The sequence below is a fragment of the Bubalus bubalis genome, chromosome 2 (genome assembly GCF_019923935.1).
Source record: "Bubalus bubalis isolate 160015118507 breed Murrah chromosome 2, NDDB_SH_1, whole genome shotgun sequence".
NCBI classification, from domain to species: Eukaryota; Metazoa; Chordata; class Mammalia; order Artiodactyla; family Bovidae; genus Bubalus; species Bubalus bubalis.
In genome coordinates, this window is record NC_059158.1 from 2,302,972 (window position 1) to 2,326,729 (window position 23,758).

Sequence of the window (23,758 nt, forward strand, 5' to 3'; positions counted from 1 at the left end):
GGCTGGCTGTGCCTTGTTGTTTTGGTGGTTGTATCTTTGAGCCTCTTTTACTCCACAGTGAGCCTAAGGAGTGACTATTTGCCTTAACAGTGCTCTGAAATCTTATCCAATAAACTCTCACACACACACTCTTTAGAGGAAAGGCAGCAATGCACTCAGGCTGTCTTCTCAGAGCAACAGACAGTGTGTCTATCTGAGGACCCCTGTGCTCAAGATGCTTCTCTCTCACACCTGCGGCGCTCACCTGCTTGTAGAGCGCGTAGAGTTTCAGCTTCACTTCATTGCCCGGATCCTCCTTCAGGAGCTTCACCTGGCTCACCGCGTTGTTAAAGTCCTTCTGGCTGGCTTGCATGGCGGGGCTGCCCATGTGTAACCCAAGGGCTGGGACCTGCAGGGGGCTGCAAACCGGCAGGCGGGTTCCTAACTGTTTCCAACTCCTCCACGCCGAAATGCTACGTTTCTCCAGCAATATTTGCCTTGCACTTGCCTCAGCCAGTGGTTAGTGGTTTCCAAACTGGTCCCTGGATAAGAAATCCAGACAGAAGCTAACTTCGGTAACGAAGGCCCTCAGAGATAAAAGCAGCCAGAAGCCAGGGAGCCCGGTAACATTGTCAGAGGCAGGAAGGAAATAAGAGGCCTGGGAGGAGGCGGGGGGCAGGAGCGCCAGGCAGGGTCTGAGAGCTGCCAAGCCTCTTGTGCAACTGAAGTTGTTTTAACCCACTTGATGATGGCAAAGAGCAAAAAAATGTTCTTTTTAGAAGCACAGTTGTTTTATGAGGGACCTCCCTGGTGGTCCCATGGCTAAGATGCTGTGCTCCCAGTGGAGGGAGCCTGGGTCTGATCCCTAGTCAGGGAACTAGATCCCACCGGCTGCAAGAGCCGGTACAGCTAAAAACAAACAGACAAAACCGCTGAAGCAACTGCGGGGAAGGGACATTCAGACTGTAAATGCCGAGTGCGTGGGGATGATCTGAGAGTTTCAGCCTGGGTAAAGCTCCCCTCTGCTGATCTAAATAACTCTCCAAGACCTTGGGGCACTCGTTCCTGCCATGGTGAAGGGGACTCTTATCAGCAGTGGCAAAAGCTAAACGTGGAATCCGCCTGTCTGGCCACCCAGGCAAACTCCTCCAGCATCGAGACTTTTATTTTGAGACTGGCAGCTGGCCATTATCTCTTGGAAAAGTGAAAGTTGCTCAGTCATGTTTGACTCTGCGACCCCATGGACTATACAGTCCATGGAATTCTTCAGGCCACAATACTGAAGTGGGTAGCCTTTCCCTTCTCCAGGGGGTCTTCCCAACCCACGGATTGAACCAAGGTCTTCTGCATTGTAGGTGGATTATTTTACCAGCTGAGCCAGCCACAAGGGAAGCCCAGCTCTTGGATGGCAAAGTCAAAACTCTTTCCTGGCTTATTAAGAGACACTATCCTGTATACTTCTGGCTTGTGAAATGATTATAATTCCCGCCACGAACCCATGTCAAATAAAACACTTGACAAGACAATCTCAACCTCTGAGCATAACGGCAACCCACTCCAGTATTATTGCCCAGAGAACCCCATGGACAGAGGAGCCTAGAGGGCCACAACCGATGGGGTCGCAAAGAGTCGGACACGACTGAGTGCACATGCATCCCACAGACAAAATAAGGACACCGAGACCACGGGGGTGAAGTATACAGGAAGAACTCAGCGTCCCAAGATCCAGAAACAGCCTCTGCAGCTGACCCTGCGTCCCTCTAGAACCAAGTTTCCTTACCGACTTCGTGAGTCGTCCTTATGCCCCAAATTCCGTCCCCTTTCTCGTCCCCTCTGACCTCAATGCTGGGCAAACTGAGCACTATGAAACCAGTCAGACGACTATAACTGCTGCTGCTGATACTATCGTTCTTGCACTAAAACTGCCATTCTAAACAGCCCTTGAAACATGCAAACTCAGGCTATTTCTCCAGAGCAGCATAAGCCCACAGACCTCCAAGCCATGGACCACCTGGCCACAGAGTCATAAACCAGAGACATCCAATGATTACTGTCAACAGAGGATAATTAACTTCAGCTTCTCTGCTCTCCTCCCTTCCCCCCAAAAAACCCCTGAGGGGGTTTCTGCGGCTCCTTCTCCCACCCCCTTGGAGTCCTGCAATAAATCCCTACTTTGCTGCCAGCTCCTGCTGCTGGAACTTGATCTTCTGCTCCAAGGGCACAAGAGCCTTTTGCTCAATGATGTAGTCACTGATTAACAAAGTATAAACTTTTATCAGGTCAATGCCTAACTCTGCTCAGCAAACACCTGAGTTCCAGCACACACACAGATAACAGGAGGGGAGAAGGAAGGTAGGTTTTCAGAAGGAAAACTGGTTGGTGTTGCAGATAGCGCTTCTTTCTTAAGAGAGGTGGAGGACCTACCTGGGGGAATCTACTTGGCCTGGATGCTAGGCTGTGACGCTCACTGAGCAGACACGCTCAGTCCTCACCTCCAGCAGTCTAAAGAGCCAGCAGCAGAGTGGGGACAGCAAGCGTGGCTAGCTAAGTCCTTTTTAAGCACACACTGTAAGCAGAGGGAAGGGAAAAGCATCACAGCACAGCAGTGAGGTCACAAACAAACAATGGATGTTTACAGCGATGACTCGCATCCAAGATGATTAAAGTAAGTTATGAAAAAAATCCCAAACATAACAAATGTATCACCTCCTCTGCAATAATGTAATTTTCAAAGACTGAGACCAAACTTTGAATTAATGCCATTCAGTAAAATTAGCCTTCTGGTTTTACATTAGGTTTCCCTGGTGCCTCAGTGGTAAAGAATCTGCCTGCAATGCGGGAGACCCAGGTTTGATCCCTGGGTGGGGAGGATCCCCTGGAGGAGGAAATGGCAAACCACTCCAGTATTCTTGCCTGGAGAATCCAAGGACAGAGAGCCTGGAGGGCTATAATCCACTGGGTCACAAAAGACTTAGCGACTAAAGGACACATTTTATATTAAATAACTGAATCATTTTTTTCCCCCTAAAAAGGAAAAACTCTGAATCCTACACGAATCTGGCAGCTGGCAAGTTTCAAGTAGAAAACGAACGGAAAATTTTAAATGTCCATAAAGGCCGAAATGTGCATTTTTTCCCCACAAAATACGATACAAACGTATTTATTTTAAAATCGAGTTTTAAAAACAATTAAAAGCACGACCGTTTAATACATAAACCGGGAACGTGCCTCTCCACGTAGGCGGATAGCGCGTCCCTCGGTCTCCCCGTCGCCTGTGCGCCCCAGGTCCGGCCTCACGTGGGCCGCCGGGCGCCCCACCAGGAGTCACCCGGAGGACGTCCTCCGCAAAGCACCCAGGTCAGCGGGGCGCTCCTCTGGAAGGCCCGACCCGGCAGGCCGCGCACACGGCGCCCCACCCGCCCGGCGCGGCGCCTCCGAGCCCGGCACCGGCCGGCGGGGCGGGACCGGGCTTGGCGGGCCAGACCTCCTTCGGGCCCCGAGGACAGCGAGCTCTAGGCGGCCGCCTGACGTCACGCTCCCCGGCCAGCCCGCGCGGCCCGCTGCGGCAGGAGGCGGAGACAGGCAGCGAGCTCCCGCAAGGACGCGGCGTCCCAGGGCGGCCCTGGGCCCGGCTCAGCACGTACCTGCGGAGAAGCCCGGAGCACCAGCACCTGGCAAACCTGCCTGCCAACCCCGCCATAGCCCCCCGAGTATAAGAGCGGGACTGCCTGGCAGGGCGCCGGGCGTGACACCATAGGTACAAGCGAGGGCCGGGGGCGGGCCGGGGCTCGGGGGCGGGGCAGGGGCGGGGCCTCAAGCCATAGGTAGAAATGGGGCCGGGGGCGGGGCCGGGGCCGGGGACGGAGCCTGACGCCATAGGTAGAAGTGGAGGTCGGGGGCGGGGCCGTAGAGGAGCGGGGCCGGGGTATCTGACACCATAGGTAGAAGTCGAGGCCGGGGGCGGGGTCGGGGTCAGGGCGAGGAAGGGGGCGGGGCCTTAAGCCATAGGTAGAAGTAGAGGCAGGGGGCGGGGACGGGGCGGAGACGGGGGACGGGGCGGGGCTTGACGCGAAGTCGTTCAGTCAAGTCGGACTCTCTGCGACCTCGTGAACCGCACCACGCCAGGCCTCTCTGTCCATCACCAACTCCCGGACTTTGCTCAAACTCATGTCCATTGAGTCAATGATGCCATCCAACCATCTCATCCTCTGTCGTCCCCTTCTCCTCCTGCCCTCAATCTTTCCCAGCATCAGGGTCTTTTCAAATGAGTCAGCTCTTTGCATCAGGTGGCCAAAGTATTGGAGTTTCAGCTTCAACATCAGTCCTACCAATAAACATTCAGGACTGATGTCCTTTAGGATGGACTGGTTGGATCTCCTTGCAGTCCAAGGGACTCTCAAGAGTCTTCTCCAACACCACAGTTCAAAAGCATCAATTCTTCAGCACTCAGCTTTCTTTATAGTCCAACTCTCACATCCATACATGCCCACTGGAAAAAACAGCCTTGATTAGACGGACCTTTGTTGGCAAAGTAATGTCTGCTTTTTAATATGCTAAGTTGGTCATAACTTTTCTTCCAAGGTGTAAGCGTCTTTTTATTTCATGGCTTCAGTCACCATCTGCAGTGATTTTGGAGCCCCAAAAAATAAACTCTGACACTGTTTCCACTGTTTATCCAGCTATTTGCCATGAAGTGATGGGACCAGATGCCATGATCTTAGTTTTCTGAATGTTGAGTTTTAAACCAACTGTTTTAGTCTCCTCTTTCACTTTGATCAAGAGGCTCTTTAGTTCTTCTTCACTTTCTGCCATAAGGATCATGTCATCTGCATATCTGAAGTTATTGATATTTCTCCCAGCAATCTTGATTCCAGCTTCTGCTTCCTCCAGCCCAGCGTTTCTTATGATGTACTCTGCATAGAAGTTAAATAAGCAAGGTGACAATATACAGCCTTGACATACTCCTTTTCCTATTTGGAACCAGCCTGTCGTTCCATGTCCAGTTCTATCTGTTGCTTCCTGACCTGCATATAGGTTTCTCAAGAGGCAGGTCAGGTGGTCTGATATCCCCATCTCTTTCAGAATTTTCCACAGTTTATTGTGATCCACACAGTCAAAGGCTTTGGCATAGTCAATAAAGCAAAAAACAGATGTTTTTCTGGAACTCTCTTGTATTTTCGATGATCCAGCGGATGTTGACAATTTGATCTCTGGTTTGTCTGCCTTTTCTGAAACCAGCTTGAACATCTGGGAGTTCACAGTTCATGTATTGCTGAAGCCTGGCTTGGAGAATTTTGAGCATTACTTTGCTAGCATGTGGGATGAGTGCAATTGTGCGGTAGTTGGAGCATTCTTTGGCATTGCCTTTCTTTGGGATTGAAATGAAAACTGACCTTTTCCAGTCCTGTGGCCACTGCTGAGTTTTCCAAATTTGCTGGCATATTGAGTGCAGCACTTTCACAGCATCATCTTTTAGGATTTGAAAGAGCTCCACTGGAATTCCATCACTTCCACTAGCTTTGTTCGTGGTGATGCTTCCTAAGGCCCACTTGACTTCACATTCCAGGATGTCTGGCCCTAGGTGAGTGATCACACCATCATGATTATCTGGGTCATGAAGATCTTTTTTGTACAGTTCTGTGTATTCTTGCCACCTCTTCTTAATATCTGCTTCTGTTAGGTCCCTACCATTTCTGTCCTTTATTGAGCCCATCTTTGCATGAAATGTTCTCTTGGTATCTCTAATTTTCTTGAAGAGATCTCTAGTCTTTCCCATTCTGTTGTTTTCCTCTATTTCTTTGCATTGATCGCTGGGGAAGGCTTTCTTATCCCTTCTTGCTATTCTTTGGAACTCTGCATTCAGATGCTTATATCTTTCCTTTTCTCCTTTGCTTTTCACTTCTTTTCTTTTCACAGCTATTTGTAAGGCCTCCCCAGACAGCCATTTTGCTTTTTTGCATTTCTTTTCCATGGGGATGGTCTTGATCCCTGTCTCCTGTACAATGTCACGAACCTCATTCCATAGTTCATCAGGCACTCTATCTATCAGATCTAGGCCCTTAAATCTATTTCTCACTTCCACTGTATAATCATAAGGGATTTGATTTAGGTCATACCTGAATGGTCTAGTGGTTTTCCCTACTTTCTTCCATTTCAGTCTGAATTTGGCAATAAGGAGTTCATGGTCTGAGCCACAGTCAGCTCCTGGTCTTGTTTTTGCTGACTGTATAGAGCTTCTCCATCTTTGGCTGCAAAGAACATAATCAATCTGATTTCGGTGTTGACCATCTGGTGATGTCCATGTGTAGAGTCTTCTCTTGTGTTGTTGGAAGAGGGTGTTTGTTATGACCAGTGTATTCTCTTGGCAAAACTCTATCAGTCTTTGCCCTGCTTCATTCCGTATTCCAAGGCCACATTTGCCTGTTACTCCGGGTGTTTCTTGACTTCTTACTTTTGCATTCCAGTCTTTTCCAACTTTGTGGTATCAGTGATAGAATGCCTGGTTGTAAAGCACCCATAGGTTCAATTATAGCATTAATTTTTCTTAAATCAGTTAAAATTCTCCATTTTCCTGATTTATTCTTAATAAGAAAGACAGGAGAATTCCAAGGACTAGTAGTTGAGGCAATAGGATTAAGAGATAATTGTTCCTCTACTAGCTGTTCAAGAGCCTGTAACTTTTCATGTGATAGGGGCCACTACTCTGAGGTTCATCAGATTTCTATGTCAATTTAAGTGCTGTCTTTTGTTGCTCAGCAGTGGCCCCCACTAAAAAGCCTGTGTATTTCAACAGCATTATATCCCATGTTTGCCATAGTTTGTTTAGCTTGAGAAGATCTGGTAGGACTTGTTACAGAAGCTCCCCATTGCATCAATAGATCTCATCCCCGTAAATTAATAGGGATATCTGCAACTAAAGGTTGTAAAGTTACAGGTTGTTGTTCAGGACCTGAACAGTTCAAAATATTAGTACTTTTTTGAATATTTTGCATAGTTCCAATTCCAGTTAACATAATAAGAACATCTGTTAAAGGCCAAGAAATTGGCCAATGCTTTTTAGATATTATAGAAACATCAGCTCCAGTATCTACAAATCCTGAAAATTGCTTATTAATAATATATACAGATAATGTGGGTCTAGAATTGATAGAGTCATTTCCTAGGCAGGTTGATAAGAAGTCTAGGGGTCCCCAAGGAGAGAGGGGTCTGGAATTCTCAAGGAGGAAGAAAGGCCAACCTTTTTTCTCATTCCTTAGGATTATATAACAATAATGTATCCTGCCTGAGGACAGTCTCTGGATTAAACCTTCTGGCTAATCCTGCTATCTTAAAATGTAAATTATGGAAGTTGGTCTAGTGAGGTCTTTACAGCCTCCAGACAATCTTTTGATTCACTGTAATAACTAATTGGAGAGTATATAACTCCATTGCTAACACTAGCAAGGGGGTACTCTTTCTGCCCCTTCTGATGCCTATGTCAGAAGCTTTCTCTATCTCCTTTATACTTTAATAAAACATTATTACACAAAAGCTCTGAGTGATCAAGCCTTGTCTCTGGCCCCGGATTGAATTCTTCTCCTCCGGAGGCCAAGAATCCCAGTGTCTTTTCGTGGTTCAGCAACAACCTTTCAGAATCAGGTACAAAAGTTTGCCAATATACTTGTTTTCCTGTACTTCCAAATCCTCCAGTTCTTTTCATATGAGATTTACTAGTAGTGATATAAGGTAATAATAACAACAATTGAGCTATACAATCTCCTTTTATTATTTGATAAGGATACTCTGTTTTCATCATAATAGAAATTTCGCCCTCATAATCTTCACCTATAATCCCCATTAGGTCTTGAACTCCCTTACTTGTTAAACTACTGCATCCTAATAATAATCCCACACTTCCTTTAGGTATTGGACCTTTAATTCCAGTAGGGATTTTATAAATTCCCATAGCTGGCATAAGAAGTAAATTATCAGTGGCGGGGATATCTAGTGCTGAGCTCCTGGATGTTGCAGGAAGGAAGCTGGCAACGCAGGTGTGTGGTTTGGATGAGGTTGCTGTTCGCCACTGGGTACACAAAAGGAACAGCGTTCCATGTTTGTTGAGAGCCTGTATTGTTTGACGGGCCCTGAATGGGGCCCTTCTTCCAGTTTCCCGACAAAGGGGATCCATTTTTATGAAATATAGATCTGCACTGATTAGCCCAGTGATGGCCTTTATTACAGCGAGGGCATAATCCGGTTGTCTTTTCATTTGTGGGAGTAGGCTTATTAGGTGTATTTTTATTAGTCTTGCAACTTTTCTGCACATGTCCTTTCTTATCACAACTAAAACATTTAACCTGCTGATTCGCTTGTTGTTTCAAGCCTGTAATGGGTTGAGCCAACATTTGCATCTTATAGGGTTCTCATCCAATATCGTGACAAGCCTTAATATAATCCTCTGGAGACTTTCCTTGTGCTTTGAGAGGCTGTAAAACCTTTTGACATTCTGAATTTGCATTATCATAGGCAAGCATCGGTAATAACATATCCCTTAATTCAGTTTGAGCAACAGTTCTCACCAGATTTTGTTTTAATTGGGCAATAAAATCAGTATAAGTTTCTCCATTAGATTGTTTTACATTAACAGAAGAAGGATGAGACTGTCCCAGGGGGCTAACCTTTTCCCATGCTCTAAGACAAATAAATCTAATTTGACTTATAAGTTGATCATCGAATTATAGTTGTCTCTGAACCCTTTGATATGCCCCTGACCTCATTAATTGCTCCACAGTAATATTAAGAAGAGGATTAGTTGCTGTATTTCTTTGAGGCTGTTGAGATGCTTCATCTTGCCACCATGTTCAGGACTGTAAACATTCTGAAGTGGATAAGCACGTTCTAGTGATCATTTCCCAATCATATGGAATGAGTCGTTCAGACTGAGCCAAGCCCTGAATAAGACCCGAGGTGTAAGGGGATGTAGCTCCCTATTGTATGCATACCTGTTTAATCTCCTTATTAGTTTTAAAAGAGAGAGGTGTATGCTCAAATTGTACCCTGGCTTGTGGAAGCTGAGCATCAGGGGGCACCTCGGTCATGATAACAGGCAAAACCAAAGCATCAAGGTCACCTTCTCGCCTCACTGCTCCTACAGCTTGTTGAAAAGATGAGAGAGCAGGTGTAGACATCTTTGGAATTGTGACCGCGGCTCTAAATACCCCATCATCCCGTGGTGTATCAGGATCTACTGCAGGGGGTTCCTGAACTATAGGGGGCTCCGGCAAAGGAGCCGAAGGCTGTGAGACTGGCGATAAAGGGAAAGCTTCAGGATGTTGCTCAGTACCACAGTTAACAAGGGATTTAGAACTCAAAAATTGAGCCTCTCTCTCCCCTTCCAAAGGATTATATTTCCCTTTATCCAGATTTTCATAAATATGAGGCTGCTGGACAGGCAATTCCTGAGATGCAGAAAGAGCAGGAGTATCAGATTCTGAATCAGAACAGTCAGACCATTCAGATTGTGAAGGAGCCAAAGTGGTATAAATAAGGTTACACAGAGAGCACACACTTAATAGGAATGAGGTCCCCAGACTGATAGGCTTGACGCAAGCCATGCATCACTTCTTTCCACTCATTAAGACACAAAGTCCCTTTTTCTGGGTCCAAACAGTGACAGTGCTTATGAATTGCCTGAAATAATTCCTGAAAATTCTGTTCTTTCACTTTCACTCCAGAGCTACGTAGTAAGGTTTTTAGAAGCACAGTATAGTCAGCATGCTGAGAAGCTTGCCCCGTTGTGTCCCTGACAAATCCAGGGGGATGTACTCACCAAGTACTTTCACTGTCCTCCCATCTCTTGGCTGGAATTCCCTGCATCTTCTGGAGCTGTCGAAAAAGAGCTTTGAGTGCTACTTGCACCCTCAGGTCCCTGTTCGGGCATCATATGTCAGGACCAGCCCAACAACGAACCGACCCGAGGGAGCAGTGCTGCAGAAGAGTAAAGAGAAAGAAGACTCAGAAATAAAGTGGAGATCAGAGGGCTGATGCCATCCACAGGCAAAGGCCCAGATCCTCTTCCTTGCATGGCTTTTATTGTGAACATCTACGTCCTTGTTCATGCTCTAGAGATATCTGTTCTTTACAATCTCAGATCACAGACAAACATATGCAGTGCACAGTCCTCAATGTCAAACCTTCAGGCCGTTCATGACTTTGTTTAGTCGTGTCCGGCTCTTTGCGACCCCGTGGACTGTAGCCTACCAGGCTCCTCCGTCCGTGGGATTTTCCAGGCAAGAATCTGGAGTGGGTTGCCATTTCCTTCTCCAGGGGATCTTCCTGATCCAGGGATCGAACCCGGGTCTCCCGCATTGCAAGCAGATGCTTTAACCTCTCAGCCACCAGGAAAGCCCTTTTGGCTAGTGACACCCTTTTTCAGCAACTCCCTCAAGGCTCTGGTTAGGGGAACAGTCACTAATGGCTTTCCATCAGTCACCCAGCCCTTCGCCCGGGGGTGATGAGAAAGTCATGCTTATTTTTCAAAGAAGCCCCATTAATTATAGTACTGGCCTGTGCATAGCACATTCCCTTCATTTACCCTGCCGTGTTCTCGAGTAACATGCAGCCTGGTTGGAAGTACTTGCCTCTCGGAGCAGGTCTGAGCTGGGCACTGGGGGCAGAGGAAGGGCAGATAGCCTGCAGGCGGGTCGCCATGGCTGCCTGGCTCCCTCCTCCTCACTTTCTGCTCCAGAAAGTGGCAGGTTCCAGAAACCATGCAGATCTGGGGCAAGGAGGCACTGACTGCAGGTCCTGGGGGTGGAAAATTTGGACCACAAGGGGCTTCTCAGGTGGTGCTCATGGTAAAGAACCCACCTGCCATTGCAGGAGATGTTAGAGACCTGGGTTCCATCCCTGGGTCAGGAAGATCCCTTGGAGAAGGAAATGGCAACCCACTCCAGGATTCTTGCCTGGAGAATCCCATGGACAGATGAGCCTGGCGGACTACAGTCCATGGGGTTTCAAAGAGTTGGACACGACTGAAGCGACTTAGCATGCACACACACACTGAAAAGTGTTTGGGTTCGCTAGAAAGGCAGAACCAGCAGGACACATGTATGCACAGAGAACAGGTTTAAGGAAGAGGCTTCTGTGACTGTGAAGCTTCCTAAGCCCGATATTCGCAAGGTGGGCTGGAAGCTGGAGGCCTTGGAAAGTGTGTCGGGGGCGGTCACGGGCAGGATTCCTTCTTGTTCTGGGGATGTATTCAGGCCTTCACCTGATCTGATGAGGCCCACCCACATTATGGAGGGCAATCTGCTTTACTCAAGGTCTACTGATTTCAATGCTAATCTTATCCAAAAGACTTCTACACAGAAACATCCAGAATAACATTTGACCACACATCTGGACGCCGCGGCCCAGCCACGCTGACAGATGAAGTTAACTGGCGCAGCCGGCACCAGGAAGCAGTCAGAACCTGTGTTCAGCGGTCACTGGTTGGACAGTTGTGGGCCTTCAGCTCAAGAGTCACTGGCCATCATGAGGAGCAGGCCGCCGTCTGAGGCGAGGGTGGCGGGAAGACTGCCTTCCCCTGCGCCTGTGCTCTTCACGGCAGCCATGGCACCGGTGATACCGCCACAACACATCTCCCAGGACAGGCTCCACCGTGGCTTCCTGGAGGTGGCCCACAGGAATGCGTGTGTCCATGAACATGAAGACATGGGGAATGGCCTCTGGGTCCAGGGCCGGAGAACAGCAGGGCCGGAGGCAGGACCTGAGCTAGTGCGCAGCTTCCTGCCCGCTGTGTGCTCCCGGCTGCCCTGGGTCCAGGCCCACGGTGGTCATGAGATGATCCGGGTTCGTTGAGCAACCTGGCTCTGTATCAGGTCATGTTTGCAGCAACGTGCTCTTTGTGCAGCTATTTTGTCAACTCTCTTCAGTGTGCATAGCAACGTGATGTATATACGCATGTGAACATAGATACACTGATTGAATGGAAACTAAAATAAATTATGCTGAAGGAATTTCTGTGGCTAATCTCATGTCTGAAATAACTCACTGCCCTCATTTCCACATTCAGCCAGCCAAGCCCTGGATCTCTGCCCCTTCACCTCCCAGGCCCTCCCACCTCTCCCTCCCACCTTGCCCCTTATTGCTCTACCTGGATCCCATAGCAGTTTCCTACCAGGTCCGCCTCCACCAGCAGCCGCCTCCCAGCCAGCTCCAGCTCTGGCAGGGAGCTTTTTATTTTTTTTTAATCAGAAAATAATTTAATGCTTTTTCTTTCAATAACTAAACCTGAATAAATTTCAATTTAATTTAATCTCTTAAAATATTATCAGTAACTAATCTTTACACTGTTTCAGTTCCATTAGTTTATAAAGTTTCACACCTCACTGGTAAATACATTTTTATTTTATTTTATTTTATTTATTTATTTTTTGTTTCCAGGAGGCTCCATCCCCATCAGCCATGAGGCTCTGGGACAGTCCTTCTGGGTCCTCTGAATGTGGCTTCTGGTGGCCTTGGCTCTCTCTGCCATTGCTGACTTGGCAAAGCCCACCCCTCTGGGTAGGGGTCCCTTATGGGCTTCCCTGATGGCTCAGCAGGCAAAGATTCCACCTGCAATGCAGGAAACATGGGTTCGATGCCTGAGTCAGGAAGATCCCCTGGAGGAGGAAACGACAACCCACCCCAGTATTCTTGCCTGGAGAATCCCATGGACGGAGGAGGCTGGTAGGCTACAGTCCAGGGGATCGCAAAGAGTCAGACAAGACTGAGCAGGAGCATGGACGGACCCCTCTGGGTGAAGCCTGCTCAGCCCCCTCTGCCCCCTGCAGGAAGGTGGAGGGCCTGCAGTTCCGAGTGGAAGAGGAGTCCATCACCAAGGGAGACCTGGAGGTAATGGTCAAAGGCCCCCAAATTTCCCCCTAGGCTTGCACCCCAGGCTTAGCCCTCAAAGGGAAAATCATAATGAGGTCCAGGCAGCAACTCTGAGCCATGTGGGAGGGGGCCGTGGGGACCGTGAGGTAGACAAACTGCGGAAGAGTCACAGGTCATACCCTGGGAGTGTGGGGAGGGGCCCATCACGAGTCACAGGTCATACCCTGGGAGCGTGGGGAGGGGCCCATCACGAGAGACTCGGGCATCAGAAGTCGAATGGCTCAGCTCCAGGAGCCCCAGAGGGGCCACGCTTCCTGGTCAGCAGCTGGGTGGGATGCACCCGGGGAATCCACAGAGCTGGGCCTGAGGGCATGGTGGCTGGGCTCCCTGTCCCTTCTTACTTGGGCAGTATCTCTAAAGGTGTTCCCTGGGCCCTCCATTCATCTTGAATTCCAGCTAAAACTTTGGCTGGGAATAGTCTGTGTTTGAGTCACAGAATTTATAGATGGGAAAACAGGCTCAGAAAGGCAGAAGGGACTCACCCAGTCATGGCGCACCTCAGCAGCCACTGGGACCAGGACCCAGGACTCCTGACTCCCGAGTGTAGCCCATAAGGATGCCAGTGATAGCACCTCTTCAAGTCACACCACCTGGCCAAGGGGTCTGGGCACCAGTGCAATTTCACTCTCCCTCTTCAATCCCACCCACCCTTTCTGAGCTGAGGGATGGAGGACACTCACATCAATTAATAAGGCACCTAAGGACCCCTGCCACCCAAGACAGACACCAGCCCTCCTCACCAAACCGTCTGGAGTCTGCAGGGCTCACTAGGCCTGCTCACAGTTGGGTTGGTAGGAATGCCTTTCTGCCATGACCCTCCCTGCTCCCTGGGAGGTGACAGAAAATGTGGACTCCCAGAGCCATCAGATGAGGCAGAGGGCAGTCAGCTCAGTCCCTCTCCACATTCCAGTCCTGACCCTAACTGGTCTTGGGCAGCCATTTCCTCTCCCTGGACCTCCGTCTGCTCCTCTGTTAAATTGAGGAGCTTGAACCAGATCAGTGATCTCCCAGCTTAAGAATTCGTCACCTGGTAGGTGTGTTCAGACCCAGAACTCTGGACCCAAGTGGCCATACAGCAGGTCTGGGTGGGATCCAAGGGTTTGCATTTCTTTTTTTTTGGTAACCTTTATTTATTTATTTATTTATTTTTACTTAAAGGAAATACTTTATTTTATTTTTTAACTTTATAATATTGTATTGGTTTTGCCATATATCATAATAAATCTGCCACAGGTATACACGTGTTCCCCATCCTGAACCCTCCTCCCTCCTCCCTCCCCATACCATCCCTCTGGGTTGTCCCAGTGCACCAGCCCCAAGCTTCCAGTATCGTGCATCAAACCTGGACTGGCGACTCGTTTCATATATGATATTATACATGTTTCAATGCCATTCTCCCAAATCATCCCACCCTCTCCCTCTCCCACAGAGTCCAAAAGACTGTTCTATATATCAGTGTCTCTTTTGCTGTCTCGTATACAGGGTTATTGTTACCATCTTTCCAAATGCCATATATATGTGTTAGTATACTGTATTGGTGTTTTTCTTTCTGGCTTACTTCACTCTGTATAATAGGCTCCAGTTTCATCCACCTCATTAGAACTGATTCAAATATATTCTTTTTAATGGCTGAGTAATACTCCATTGTGTATATGTACCACCGCTTTCTTATCCATTCATCTGCTGATGGACATCTAGGTTGCTTCCATGTCCTGGCTATTATAAACAGTGCTGCGATGAACATTGGGGTACACGTGTCTCTTTCCCTTCTGGTTTCCTCAGTGTGTATGCCCAGCAGTGGGATTGCTGGATCATAAGGCATGTCTATTTCCAGTTTTTTAAGGAATCTCCACACAGTTCTCCATAGTGGCTGTACTAGTTTGCATTCCCACCAACAGTGTAAGAGGGTTCCCTTTTCTCCACACCCTCTCCAGCATTTATTGCTTGTAGACTTTTGGATCGCAGCCATTCTGACTGGTGTGAAATGGTACCTCATAGTGGTTTTGATTTGCATTTCTCTGATAATGAGTGATGTTGAGCATCTTTTCATGTGTTTGTTAGCCATCTGTATGTCTTCTTTGGAGAAATGTCTATTTAGTTCTTTGGCCCATTTTTTGATTGGGTCATTTATTTTTCTGGAATTGAGCTGTAGGAGTTGCTTGTATATTTTTGAGATTAGTTGTTTATCAGTTGCTTCATTTGCTATTATTTTCTCCCATTCTGAAGGCTGTCTTTTCACCTTGCTTATAGTTTCCTTTGTTGTGCAGAAGCTTTTAAGTTTAATCAGGTCCCATTTGTTTATTTTTGCTTTTATTTCCAATATTCTGGGAGGTGGGTCATAGAGGATCCTGCTGTGATGTATGTCGTAGAGTGTTTTGCCTATGTTCTCCTGTAGGAGTTTTATAGTTTCTGGTCTTACGTTTAGATCTTTAATCCATTTTGAGTTTATTTTTGTGTATGGTGTTAGAAAGTGCTCTAGTTTCATTCTTTTACAAGTGGTTGACCAGTTTTCCCAGCACCACTTGTTAAAGAGATTGTCTTTAATCCATTGTATATTCTTGCCTCCTTTGTCAAAGATAAGGTGTCCATATGTGCATGGATTTATCTCTGGGCTTTCTATTTTGTTCCATTGATCTATATTTCTGTCTTTGTGCCAGTACCATGCTGTCTTGATGACTGCGGCTTTGTAGTAGAGCCTGAAGTCAGGCAGGCTGATTCCTCCAGTTCCATTCTTCTTTCTCAAGATTGCTTTGGCTATTCGAGGTTTTTTGTATTTCCATACAAATTGTGAAATTATTTGTTCTAGCTCTGTGAAGAATACCGTTGGTAGCTTGATAGGGATTGTATTGAATCTATAAATTGCTTTGAGTAGTATACTCATTTTCACTATATTGATTCTTCCAATCCATGAACATGGTATATTTCTCCATCTATTAGTGTCCTCTTTGATTTCTTTCACCAGTGTTTTATAGTTTTCTATATATAGGTCTTTAGTTTCTTTAGGTAGATATATTCCTAAGTATTTTATTCTTTCCGTTGCAATGGTGAATGGAATTGTTTCCTTAATTTCTCTATTTTCTCATTATTAGTGTATAGGAATGCAAGGGATTTCTGTGTGTTGATTTTATATCCTGCAACTTTACTATATTCATTGATTAGTTCTAGTAATTTTCTGGTGGAGTCTTTAGGGTTTTCTATGTAGAGGATCATGTCATCTGCAAACAGTGAGAGTTTTACTTCTTCTTTTCCAGTTTGGATTCCTTTTATTTCTTTTTCTGCTCTGATTGCTGTGGCCAAAACGTCCAAAACTATGTTGAATAGTAATGGTGAAAGTGGGCACCCTTGTCTTGTTCCTGACTTTAGAGGAAATGCTTTCAATTTTTCACCATTGAGGATAATGTTTGCTGTGGGTTTGTCATATATAGCTTTTATTATGTTGAGGTATGTTCCTTCTATTCCTGCTTTCTGGAGAGTTTTTATCATAAATGGATGTTGAATTTTGTCAAAGGCTTTCTCTGCATCTATTGAGATAATCATATGGTTTTTATTTTTCAATTTGTTGATGTGGTGTATTACATTGATTGATTTGTGGATATTGAAGAATCCTTGCATCCCTGGGATAAAGCCCACTTGGTCATGGTGTATGATCTTTTTAATGTGTTGTTGGATTCTGATTGCTAGAATTTTGTTAAGGATTTTTGCATCTATGTTCATCAGCGATATTGGCCTGTAGTTTTCTTTTTTTGTGCCATCTTTGTCAGGTTTTCATATTAGGGTGATGGTGGCTTCATAGAATGAGTTTGGAAGTTTACCTTCCTCTGCAATTTTCTGGAAGAGTTTGAGTAGGATAGGTGTTAGCTCTTCTCTAAATTTTTGGTAGAATTCAGCTGTGAAGCCGTCTGGACCTGGGCTTTTGTTTGCTGGAAGATTTCTGATTACAGTTTCAATTTCCGTGCTTGTGATGGGTCTGTTAAGATTTCCTATTTCTTCCTGGTCCAGTTTTGGAAAGTTGTACTTTTCTAAGAACTTGTCCATTTCTTCCACATTGTCCATTTTATTGGCATATAATTGTTGATAGTAGTCTCTTATGATCCTTTGTATTTCTGTGTTGTCTGTTGTGATCTCTCCATTTTCATTTCTAATTTTATTGATTTGATTTTTCTCCCTTTGTTTCTTGATGAGTCTGGCTAATGGTTTGTCAATTTTATTTATCCTTTCAAAGAACCAGCTTTTGGCTTTGTTGATTTTTGCTATGGTCTCTTTTGTTTCTTTTGCATTTATTTCTGCCCTAACTTTTAGATTTCTTTCCTTCTACTAACCCTGGGGTTCTTCATTTCTTCATTTTCTAGTTGCTTTAGGTGTAGAGTTAGGTTATTTATTTGACTTTTTTCTTGTTTCTTGAGGTATGCCTGTATTGCTATGAACTTTCCCCTTAGGACTGCTTTTACAGTGTCCCACGGGTTTTGGGTTGTTGTGTTTTCATTTTCATTCATTTCTATGCAAATTTTTATTTCTTTTTTGATTTCTTCTGTGATTTGTTGGTTATTCAGCAGCGTGTTGTTCAGCCTCCATATGTTGGAATTTTTAATAGTTTTTCTCCTGTAATTGAGATCTAATCTTACTGCATTATGGTCAGAAAAGATGCTTGGAATGATTTCTATTTTTTTGAATTTACCAAGGCTAGATTTATGGCCCAGGATGTGATCTATCTTGGAGAAGATTCCATGCGTGCTTGAGAAAAAGGTGAAATTCATTGTTTTGGGATGAAATATCCTATAGATATCAATTAGGTCTAACTGGTCTATTGTATCATTTAAAGTTTGTGTTTCCTTGTTAATTTTCTGTTTAGTTGATCTATCCATAGGTGTGAGTGGGGTATTAAAGTCTCCCACTATTGTGTTATTGTTAATTTCTCCTTTCATACTTGTTAGCATTTGTCTTACATATTGCGGTGCTCCTATGTTGGGTGCATATATATTTATAATTGCTATATCTTCTTCTTGGATTGATCCTTTGATCATTATGTAGTGACCTTCTTTGTCTCTTTTCACAGCCTTTGTTTTAAAGTCTATTTTATCTGATATGAGTATTGCTACTCCTGCTTTCTTTTGGTCTCTATTTGCATGGAAAATCTTTTTCCAGCCCTTCACTTTCAGCCTGTATATGTCCCCCATTTTGAGGTGGATCTCTTGTAGACAACATATGTAGGGGTCTTATTTTTGTATCCATTCAGCCAGTCTTTGTCTTTTGGTTGGAGCATTCAACCCATTTACGTTTGAGGTAATTATTGATAAGTATGATCCCATTGCCATTTACTTTATTGTTTTGGGTTCAAATTTATACACCCTTTTTGTGTTTCCTGTCTAGAGAATATCCTTTATTACTTGTTGGACAGCTGGTTTGGTGGTGCTGAATTCTCTCAGCTTTTGCTTGTCTGTAAAGCTTTTGATTTCTCCTTCATATTTGAATGAGATCTTTGCTGGGTACAATAATCTGGGCTGTAGGTTATTTTCTTTCATCACTTTAAGTATGTCTTGCCATTCCCTCCTGGCTTGAAGAGTTTCTATTGAAAGATCAGGTGTTATCCTTATGGGAATTCCCTTGTGTGTTATTTGTTGTTTTTCCCTTGCTGCTTTTAATATTTGTTCTTTGTGTTTGATCTTTGTTAATTTGATTAATATGTGTCTTGGGGTGTTTCGCCTTGGGTTTTTCCTGTTTGGGACTCTCTGGGTTTCTTGGACTTGGGTGATTATTTCCTTCCCCATTTTAGGGAAGTTTTCAACTATTATCTCCTTAAGTATTTTCTCTTGGTCTTTCTTTTTGTCTTCTTCTTCTGGGACTCCTATGATTCGAATGTTGTAGCGTTTAATATTGTCCTGGAGGTCTCTGAGATTGTCCTCACTTCTTTTAATTTGTTTTTCTTTTTTCCTCTCTGATTCATTTATTTCTACCATTCTATCTTCTAATTCACTAATCCTATCTTCTGCCTCTGTTATTCTACTATTTGTTGCCTCCAGAGTGTTTTTGATCTCATTTATTGCATTATTAATTATATATTGACTCTTTTTTATTTCTTCTAGGTCCTTGTTAAACCTTTCTTGCATCTTCTCAATCCTTGTCTCCAGGCTATTTATCTGTGATTCCATTTTGATTTCAAGATTTTGGATCATTTTCACTATCATTATTCGGAATTCTTTATCAGGTAGATTCCCTATCTCTTCCTCTTTTGTTTGGTTTGGTGGGCATTTATCCTGTTCCTTTACCTGCTGGGTATTCCTCTGTCTCTTCATCTTGTTTAAATTGCTGAGTTTGGGGTGTCCTTTATGTATTCTGGCAGTTTGCAGTGTTCTCTTTATTGTGGAGTTTCCTCACTGTGGGTGGGTTTGTACAGGTGGCTTGTCAAGGTTTCTTGGTTAAGGAAGCTTGTGTCGGTGTTCTGGTGGGTGGAGCTGGATTTCTTCTCTTTGGAGTGTAATGAAGTGTCCAGTAATGAGTTATGAGATGTCTATGGTTTTGGGGTGACTTTGGGCAGCCTGTATCTTGGAGCTCAGGGCTGTGTTCCTGTGTTGCTGGAGAATTTGCTTGGTATGTCTTGCCCTGGAACTTGTTGGCCCTTGTGTGGTGCTTGGTTTCAGTGTAGGTATGGAGGTGTTTGATGAACTCCTGTCAATTAATGTTCCCTGGAGTCAGGAGTTCCCTGGAGTCAGGGTTTGGACTTAAGCCTCCTGCTTTCAGTTATCGGTCTTATTTTTACAGTAGTCTCAAAACTTCTCCTTCTATACAGCACCATTGATAAGACATCTAGATTAAAGATGAAAAGTTTCTCCACCATGAGGGCCACCCAGAGAGGTTCACAGTGTTACATGGAGAAGAGAAGAGGGAGGAGGGAGTTAGAAGTGACCCGAATGAGATGAGATGGAATCAATAGAGGAGAGAGCGGGCTAGCCAGTAATCACTTCCTTATGTGCACTCCACAACTGGACCACTCAGAGATGTTCACGGAGTTATACAGAGAAGAGAAGAGGGAGGAAGGAGACAGAGGTGGCCAGGAGGATAAAAGGGGGGAATGAAAAGGAGAGAGACAGATCCAGCCAGTAATCAGTTCCCTAAGTGTTCTCCACCGTCTGGAACACACAGAAATTCACAGAGTTGGGTAGAGAGGGGTTAGGGAGGAGACACAGCCACACTGGGTCTGCCCCCACTCACGGCGCGTGTAGCCTCCCCGCCCACACTGCTCAGGCTTTAGGTTGCCCCGCCTGGAACCATCCGAGGCTGGCCCTGGGCTGCCTGCACCTCCCAGGTCTAAGTCGCTCAGGTTCAGGCACCCGGGTAGTCCTCAGAGGTGCAGACTCAGTTGGGCCTGTGTTTTGTGCCCTTCCCAGGTCCGAGCAGCTCAGGTGATGAGGTGTTTGGCGAGCGCGATTGCTGCGACTTATCGCCTCCCCGCAGCTTGTTTATCTGGGTGTACAACCGGTGTACCTTCTCAGGCAGATGTTGACCATCCAGAACCCCAAGAAGTCTTAGTTAGCGGAGAAGCCTGCTTACAGTTTTGTAGATAATGTCTCTCTGGGGCTGCGATTGCCCCCTCCCGGCTCTGGCTGCCTGTCACCGGAGGGGGATGGTCTGCCGCCGGCTATCTCTGTTCAGTCCTTTGTTCTGTGCGCGGGCCTGGCGGTGTCTTAGGTTAGGGCTGGCTTTTCACGTGGTAGTTATCCCACAGTCTGGTTTGCTAGCCCAAGTTAGTTCGCTCAGGTAGCGCTCGGGGCATCCAGGCCAGTTCCTTACTCTAAGCGATGCAGCCCACGCCTCCCTGCCCAGCCCCCGCTTGCTAGTGGCAGGTGCAGGCGTCTGCGCTGCTTCTCTGCTGGGGGAGTTACCGTTGGGCTCGTAATCTGTGGGTTTTAATTGTTTTTTTTATTTTTCCTCGCTGTTATGTTGCCCTCTGTGCTTCCAAGGCTCGGCACAGACTCGGCAGTGAGAGTGTTTCCTGGTGTTTGGAAACTTCTCTCTTTTTAAGATTCCCTTCCCGGGCTGGAGCTCCGTCCCTCCCTCTTTTGTCTCTTTTTTTGTCTTTTATATTTTTCCCTACCTCCTTTCGAAGACAATGGGTTGCTTTTCTGGGTGCCTGATGTCCTCTACCAGCATTCAGAAGTTGTTTTGTGGAACTTACTCGGCGAATTTGTGGGGGAGAAAGTGGTCTCCCCATCCTATTCCTCTGCCATCTTAGCTCCTCCCCCTACATTTTTATTTTAAAAATCATATATTTTACTCATCAGTTACATGATTAAATATTATTATACAGCAGTATTTTTTTCCAGTTTCGCTTTTTAAAATTTAATTAATTACTTTATTTCAATTTGAGGCTAATTACTTTACAATATTGTGGTGATTTTTGCCATCGACATGAATCAACCACAGGTGTACATGTGTCTCCCCCCCATCCTGAGCCCCCCTCCCACCTCCCTCCCTGCCCCATCCCTCTGGGTTGTCCCAGGCAGGGAGTTTTTAAAAACGCAAATCCCATCAAGTCTCAAACCTCAGACCTTCCAGGGGTTCTCAGACTTTCAAGCTAAAGCTCAGACTGGGAGATTTTTTATGGTATCACCTACTTCTGACCTTTGGCTCCAATAAACACGCAACCATGTCTTTGTAAAAATGCCGAGCTCTCCCCTTCCTCCCCATAGCTAATTTCCGCCCCGTGTACTGGTCTCCACTTGTTTAATGATTGGCACCTTTTCCTGCTTATTCTGCAGGGGATGTTTCCTCTCCACACTTATGTGCAGGAGTGTCCATCTGCCTGTTAAGGGCTCTGCCCACTCCTGGCCCAGGGGAGCACGTGGAACTCAGGCTGGGCCCCTGGACACTCATCTCAGGACCTGGAACCTGGCGTGCCTCAAGGAGGGGCAGGAAATACTAGGAGCTCTTCCCCAGCTCTGAAGCGCTGACTGATGCTCAGTAAGTCCTGGCTGGACCCCTGGGCCCTGCGTCTGCTCTGCCCTCGTCTTTCCCAATCTGTCTTCAGATTGTCCCTAATGTGGCCTACTTTTGCTGGCATTGGCCAGAGTCAGATTCTGGGCTTGCAACTGTCAACTACAAAGCAGCATGTACCAAGAGCATTGCCAACGACTGAACCAGATTATACAGTGGAAGTAAGAAATAGATTTAAGGGCCTAGATCTGATAGATAGAGTGCCTGATGAACTATGGAATGAGGTTCGTGACATTGTACAGGAGACAGGGATCAAGACCATTCCCATAGAAAAGAAATGCAAAAAAGCAAAATGGCTGTCTGGGGAGGCCTTACAAATAGCTGTGAAAAGAAAAGAAGCAAAAAGCAAAGGAGAAAAGGAAAGATATAAACATCTGAATGCAGAGTTCCAAAGAATAGCAAGAAGAGATAAGAAAGCCTTCTTCAGCGATCAATGCAAAGAAATAGAGGAAAACAACAGAATGGGAAAGACTAGGGATCTCTTAAAGAAAATCAGAGATACCAAGGGAACATTTCATGCAAAGATGGGCTCAATAAAGGACAGAAATGGTAGGGACCTAACAGAAGCAGATATTAAGAAGAGATGGCAAGAATACACAGAAGAACTGTACAAAAAAGATCTTCATGACCCAGATAATCACGATGGTGTGATCACTGACCTAGAGCCAGACATCCTGGAATGTGAAGTCAAGTGGGCCTTAGAAAGCATCACTACGAACAAAGCTAGTGGAGGTGATGGAATTCCAGTGGAGCTCTTTCAAATCCTGAAAGATGATGCTGTGAAAGTGCTGCACTCAATTTGCCAGCAAATTTGGAAAACTCAGCAGTGGCCATAGAACTGGAAAAGGTCAGTTTTCATTCCAGTCCCAAAGAAAGGCAATGCCAAAGAATGCTCAAACTACCGCACAATTGCAGTCATCTCACATGCTAGTAAAGTAATGCTCAAAATTCTCCAAGCCAGGCTTCAGCAATATGTGAACCGTGAACTTCCTGATGTTCAAGCTGGTTTTAGAAAAGGCAGAGGAGCCAGAGATCAAATTGCCAACATCCGCTGGATCATGGAAAAAGCAAGAGAGTTCCAGAAAAACATCTATTTCTGCTTTATTGACTATGCCAAAGCCTTTGACTGTGTGGATCACAATAAACTGTGGACAATTCTGGAAGAGATGGGAATACCAGACCACCTGATCTGCCTCTTGAGAAATTTGTATGCAGGTCAGGAAGCAACAGTTAGAACTGGACATGGAACAACAGACTGGTTCCAAATAGGAAAAGAAGTTCGTCAAGGCTGTATATTGTCACCCTGTTTATTTAACTTCTATGCAGAGTACATCATGAGAAATGCTGGGCTGGAAGAAACGCAAGCTGGAATCAAGATTGCTGGGAGAAATATCAATAACCTCAGATATGCAGATGACACCACCCTTATGGCAGAAAGTGAAGAGGAACTCAAAAGCCTCTTGATGAAAGTGAAAGTGGAGAGTCAAAAAGTTGGCTTAAAGCTCAACATTCAGAAAACAAAGATCATGGCATCCGGTCCCATCACTTCATGGGAAATAGATGGGGAAACAGTGGAAACAGTGTCAGACTTTATTTTTCTGGGCTCCAAAATCACTACAGATGGTGACTGCAGCCATGAAATTAAAAGACGCTTACTCCTTGGAAGGAGAGTTATGACCAACCTAGACAGCATATTCAAAAGCAGAGACATTACTTTGCCAACAAAGGTCCGTCTAGTCAAGGCTGTGGTTTTTCCTGTGGTCATGTATGGATGTGAGAGTTGGACTGTGAAGAAGGTTGAGCGCTGAAGAATTGATGCTTTTGAACTGTGGTGTTGGAGAAGACTCTTGAGAGTCCCTTGGACTGCAAGGAG

General features: G+C 45.6%; 1 protein-coding gene and 1 long non-coding RNA gene across 8 annotated transcripts in view; one reads left to right on the plus strand and one right to left on the minus strand.

The window, feature by feature from the left end:
• Positions 1–3,774, minus strand: part of ECI2 (enoyl-CoA delta isomerase 2) — an 18,186-nt gene extending 14,412 nt beyond the window's left edge. The window contains exons 1-3 of one of the 7 annotated variants that reach the window (XM_025265116.2): positions 3,624–3,763; positions 2,404–2,545; positions 245–398 (exon numbers count right to left, since the gene is read on the minus strand). In XM_025265116.2, coding sequence (XP_025120901.1) covers positions 245–367 — 123 coding nt within the window. In that variant the 5' untranslated portion in view covers positions 368–398; positions 2,404–2,545; positions 3,624–3,763. Of the gene's footprint in view, positions 1–244; positions 522–1,759; positions 1,946–2,403; positions 2,546–3,623 lie in introns of those variants that run through there. The other 6 variants (XM_025265104.2, XM_025265125.2, XM_044926655.1 and 3 more) reach the window with 6 other exon arrangements.
• LOC123328698 lies at positions 3,604–22,099 on the plus strand. The gene is made up of 3 exons (XR_006543724.1): positions 3,604–3,736; positions 12,795–12,855; positions 21,651–22,099. It is a non-coding gene; the product is annotated as an uncharacterized LOC123328698 (long non-coding RNA).
• The last annotated feature ends 1,659 nt before the right edge of the window (positions 22,100–23,758 follow it).